This window comes from Dipodomys ordii, unplaced genomic scaffold (assembly GCF_000151885.1).
Source record: "Dipodomys ordii isolate 6190 unplaced genomic scaffold, Dord_2.0 Scaffold1, whole genome shotgun sequence".
NCBI classification, from domain to species: Eukaryota; Metazoa; Chordata; class Mammalia; order Rodentia; family Heteromyidae; genus Dipodomys; species Dipodomys ordii.
Genome location: NW_012267217.1, coordinates 38,775,580 through 38,781,209, shown reverse-complemented (window position 1 = coordinate 38,781,209; position 5,630 = coordinate 38,775,580). Strand labels below are relative to the sequence as shown.

General features: G+C 52.2%; 1 protein-coding gene across 1 annotated transcript; it reads right to left on the bottom strand.

The window, feature by feature from the left end:
- Positions 1–2,453: 2,453 nt before the first annotated feature.
- On the bottom strand, positions 2,454–5,532 carry Fzd7 (frizzled class receptor 7). The gene has a single exon (XM_013012245.1). It carries the CDS (start codon positions 5,525–5,527, stop codon positions 3,803–3,805), a length of 1,725 nt encoding a protein of 574 aa, XP_012867699.1. The 5' UTR covers positions 5,528–5,532; the 3' UTR covers positions 2,454–3,802.
- Positions 5,533–5,630: the final 98 nt, after the last annotated feature.

The following is a 5,630-nucleotide window of genomic DNA, read 5'->3' as shown; positions in this document are numbered from 1 at the left end:
CCTTCCTTGATGCCCAAATCTCCATTCGTGAGGATAACTTCACCCTCATTGTGAGGTTCAAAACCCCGGGAGCATCGTAAAGACAATCTGCCTTGCAGTGTCTACACACAGGCGGCTTCCTCCTCCTGGAGCGATCTGTCTGTCACTGGTTTTCCTGCTAGCGTTTGTGAAAACCCACCACCATGTGTGTAAGCCTGCTAATTAAAACAAAAACACAACTGTTTCTGTTATGCTTTTGGAGAAACAGCAGAACCTAGCCTGCTGCGGGGTCTCCACTGCTGCTGGGGGAGGGAGGGTGGAGGAGCTGGTACCTGAATTAAATAACAGGTGGGCGGAAAAACCCTGGTAAGGAATATGAGGCTCCAGGGAGTTTGAGAAAGCCTTGAGCAGCCCCCTAGGAGCTGTGTAATGTCAGTAATGTCAAAGTGTTGGGGGGGGGGGGAAGGAGAAAGGCCTTCCAGCCCCATCTGACTCCTAAGCTGGCCTCTTCCACAAGAGCAAAGAATAGCCTGGTGGCTCCCGAGGCCACCCCAGGGTCAGGCGTGGCGTCTATTTCTGCCAGAGCTGCTGAGTCACTGCTGTTCTCTTGTTCAGGTTACCTAGAAGGTAGAGGGAAGCCTTTAGTTCAAAACTCTAGAAACAGACTTCCACTCTTATCTGGAAGCTTCAGTGGACTTTCCCTACAGTTAGGACACCCAAGCATTAACTATTTAGATAAAGTGCATTAGGAGGTATCTCCCTAGCTTCCAAGCTCACTAAATTTCTCTCTCCTCCATTCCTCCTGGGGCTTAAACTCAGGGCCTGCTGGCCTTCCCTGGACTTCTTTTGCTCAAGTGTTCTTGTACTTGAGCCACAGCTGTTTATTGGAGACACAAATTTCACTGCCTGGGTTGGCTTTGAACCTTGAGCCTCAGATCTCAGCCTCCTGAATAACTAGGATTATAGGCAACTGCCACCAGTGATCAGCATCTGAATTATTCCCAAGGGTGTGGGGATCTCTAGATAAATAGCACAGCATAGTCACAAAGTATCTTTTAGCTCTTGCATAGTCACAAAGTATCTTTTAGCTCTTCATTCAGTTATGGTCTTCCTCTAAGATCAGTAAGCATAGAACATAGGGCTTGCTCTGAGGAAATGTGTGTTCTGTACCTCTAGTAGGTTGTCCAAAGCTTGATGAGAAAAGGCTTAGGGTATATGGGGTGACTGTGAAGAGAAGCAGGAAGCAGCTACAAAATTCCAGGAGAGTCAAGACCTGAATAACATCATCTTTGGGGGACACACGCAATGATGTCCGTCAGATGTTTTTTTTTCCCCCAGTCCTGGGGCTTGAACTCAGGGCCTAGGCACTGTCCCTGAGCTTCCTTTGCTCAAGGCTAGCACTCTACCATTTGAGCCACAGCACCACTTCTGGTGGCTTTTTCTGTTCATGTGGTACTGAGGAATTGGACCCAGGGCTTCATGTATGCTAGGCAAGCACTCTACCACTAAGCCATATTCCCAGCCCCTCAGATGCTTTTATAATAAAGTTTTGGGTTTCCCCCCACCCCCCGTTTAGTGGCACAGGAATATTAAAGCAAATAAATATTCCTTTTGTGTTTTTAAAAAAATTTATTTGTGATCTGTACATGTGATAAAGTGGGGGCTTCATTGTAGACTTTTAAAGGCAAAACAAACCAAAAATCCAAAGTAAAAATGTATAAATACAATATATATTTTCTTACAAAAACGGGAGATTTACAAAATATACATACTGCACTTGTCTGTATTTTACAAATTTCACATGCACTTAAAAGAGATACAACACAAAAGATGCCAAAACCTGGGTGGTGGCATTTAAAAAGAAACCAACCAAAACCACAACTGACAGGTGAGTCAGTTTTGAAGGTTTAAAAAATACAAGTCAACTTTGAAATCTCATATAAGAGCAGCTCTTCTCAACCAAATGTTACATATATTAAGTAACTTGTACTCCAGACAGTACCCGCTGCAGTACCTGCTGACCAGCCCTTCAAAGCTGCTCTAAGAATCAGTATGGCAAGATTGGAGGGCAGTGTCAAAGCCAAGTGACGGTCAGCTCCCACGATCCTCTGCTCAGTTTTACATCATTAAGCAAAAGAACCAGAGTTCTACTATAAGGGGAAAAAAGTACATGATTTAAGATTAATAAATTTAAGTCTTCCAGCACATTTCAAAGAACTCCAGGATCACTTTGAAGTTTACCTTTTTTTAATGACTTTCTTTAAAAAATGGGGCCCATGGTTTAAACTTTCTGCTTCATTTACTATCATTTCTGCAGTGTGCAGATCACCTCCCCACCTAAGCAGAAACAGGGTCAATATACACACGATGTTTTTACAAGACATATGGAACTAGAAAAATAAAATAAAATGGTTGTTCACCTTTTAACTTAAAAAATTTTAACTATAAAAATTTTGAATTTAACCTTAAAATTTTTAACTTTCTTTTATGAATCTGTTGAGGGCATTATGCTTTTTCTTTTATCTTGAATTATCCCAGTTGGAGGGGGAAAATAGGATGAAGGCTAAATGTAAGCTTATAGCTAGGAAAAGAAAGAGGGGGGGGGGAGGATTACCCTAAACACTTTAACAGACCCTGTTGGATCATATGTTCTGAATTAAACGTGCTTTAAACAAACAAAACCCCTTGCATTTCCTTTATCCAAGTCAGATCCGCGGGCTGAGAGGGTATGCAAGCACACTGCCCTTCACTTTTCCTTAAAAAGGAATGTTTATCTCAACCAAATTAACAACTAAAAGGAAACCTCAGATTTGTGCTGATTTACCTATAAAAGTTGCTGTCTTCACAGTTATGCCTTTCTACAGGGACACTTTTTGTTTCCTCTTTTGTCTCTTATAACAAAGACAAGAGGGAAAACACATTCCTGTTTTGAAAAGCAACAAGTCATCACTTCTTTTCAAGGTATTAAACCAAATAAAATAAAATAAAATAAAACACCCTTCTTTCTGCAGGCTGCCTTCCCAACAAAACGAAAAAGTAGCCAAAATAGCTACTCTTCTTCTCCATGGCCTCATCTTGAAATGTGACCGTCACTTCTGCATCTTCACGTTAGGATTGTAGCAGGCAGGCAGGCAGGCAGGCAGGCCTCCCAGGACTTCCAAATGCTTATTTTCCAAGACTTGAAAGGAGTAGGGGAGGAAAAACAGGAGGGAGGGGGGTAGGGGAAGAGAGACGATAATGTCTGACCCTGGAAATTAACCCATCTGGGCTCCAGTTTGGCCCTAGTGAAAAGAGATTATGGTTTGAACACTGCTTGACAAGGACACGGCAGGGGTCCCCCCTCTCCCCAACAAAGCCTCGGCTGCAGACAGAGCCGTACCTTTTCCGCAGGCCTTTCAGGAGCTGGGGCAGCCACTTTTGCCTTGCAGCGGGGGAGGACGGCTCGCAGCCCCAGCTCGGCCCAGAGCGGGAAGAACTCACAGCAGCTTCGGTTGCTCTCAGCCGACTCCACTGGCCCTAGCCAGCCCAAACCTTTCACAATGAACAACTCCTCCTCCTCCTCCTCCTGCAAGTCTTTGCCAGAAGTCTTTTCATCCTTTCTACCCAGCCTCCCCTCCAAACCTCCCATCACTTCCAATCTCTTCTCATTTCCAGGTCAACTCTCAGTGGAGGGGGTGGGTTACGAAACCCAGCTTTCCCCCTGCCAGCTCCCCTCAAACCAGCACTTCGCTCCCTATAGTGAGTGCCTCTCCCCTACCCCCGCCCCCAGCAAAGAAGTCGGGGTGTGTGTAGGGGGGGCGCAGGCTGGGAGAAGAGCCGCCGCTCATACCGCAGTCTCCCCTTTGCTACTGTGGCTGAGTCTGTGGTAGAAGCGGCGCCATGACTGCAGGGTCTTGCCGGACCAGATCCAGAAGCCGGTGGTGATGCCCACGATCATGGTCATCAGGTACTTGATCATGAAGACCGTGAAGTCGGGGCTCATGGGCGGGAAGTGGCCGGGCGGGCAGGGGACGGCGTAGCTCTTGCACGTCTGCAGGAGCCAGGTGCGCTCCCAGTGCTCGCGGAAGGCCTGCTCGTAGAAGTAGCAGGCCAGCACGATGGTGGCCGGCACGGTGTAGAGCACGCTGAAGACGCCGATGCGCACCATGAGCTTCTCCAGCTTCTCCGTCTTGGTGCCGTCGTGCTTCATGATGGTGCGGATGCGGAAGAGCGACACGAAGCCCGCCAGCAGGAAGGACGTGCCGATGAAGAGGTAGACGAACAGAGGCGCCAGCACGAAGCCCCGCAGCGCGTCCACGCTGGACAGGCCCACGTAGCACACCCCGCTGAGCAGGTCCCCGTCCACCTGGCCCATGGCCAGGATGGTGATAGTTTTGACGGCAGGCACGGCCCACGCGGCCAGGTGGAAGTACTGCGAGTTGGCCTCGATGGCCTCGTGGCCCCACTTCATGCCGGCCGCCAGGAACCAAGTGAGGGACAGGATGACCCACCAGATGGAGCTGGCCATGCCGAAGAAGTAGAGCACCATGAAGAGGATGGTGCAGCCCTCCTTCTTGGTGCCCTGCGCCACCGTGCGGTAGCCGTCGTCCGAGAAGCGCTCCACGCAGACGGCGCGGTCCTCCAGCAGGAAGCCCGCCACGTGCGCCACGGCCACCATGAAGTAGCAGCCCGACAGGAAGATGATGGGCCGCTCGGGGTAGCTGAAACGCCGCATGTCCACCAGGTAGGTGAGCACGGTGAAGAGCGTCGAGGCGCAGCACAGCACCGACCACACGCCCACCCAGAGGCGGGCGAAACGCCTCTCCTCCTCCTTAAAGTACATGAGGCCGTTAGCCCGGCCCGGCTCGCACGGGGCTCCGCAGTCGCGCTCGCCCAGGAAGCGGTAGCCCAGGTAGGGGGGCACCTTGAGCTGGCGGGGACACGAGAAGGGGAAGGCGTGCCGGCCTCTGCCATCGGAGGCCCCCGGGGGCAGCGCGGTGAAGGGCAGATCCGGCAGATAGGGCGCGGTAGGATAGGCGGTGGGATTGCCGCCCGCGCCCCCCGAGCCGTCCGACGTGTTCTGGCCCACGCAGATCTCGCCGGCGCCGTGCACCGGGAAGTTCTCGCAGCGCAGGCGCTCAGGCCACTGGAAGCCGAACTTGTTCATGAGCGCCTCGCAGCCCTGGCGGGCGCGTTCACATAACGAGCGGCACGGCGGGATGGCCTGATCCAGCACGGTGCACACGGGCGCGTACATGGAGCACAGGAAGAAGCGCAGCTCGGGAGAACACTGCACCTTCACCAGAGGGTAGAACTGGTGCACCTCGAGGCCCGCGTCCTCTTGGTTTGTGTGGCCCAGCAGGTTGGGCAGGATCGTCTGGTTGTAGGCGATGTCCGTGCACAGCGGGATGGAGATGGGCTGGCAGAAGCCATGGTCCGGCACCGAGATGCCCTTCTCGCCGTGGTACGGCTGCGCCCTGGTGCCCGCGGGCAGCGCGCCCAGCAGCGCCAGCACCAGGGCGCACAGGCCCAGGGGCGAGCGCGACGCCGCTACGCGGGAGCCCCGCATCGCCGGCCGCGGGAGCAGCGGCGTTCTCAGCTGGAGGAGCGAGACGAGGCGAAGGCGAGAGGCGTGGATGCAGGGAGGCGCCGCCGCGCCCGGCGCATGGGAG

Bases quoted from the DNA above. Each gene is read 5' to 3' on its own strand.
- Fzd7 (XM_013012245.1), bottom strand. From the start codon at position 5,527: ATGCGGGGCTCCCGCGTAGCGGCGTCGCGCTCGCCCCTGGGCCTGTGC.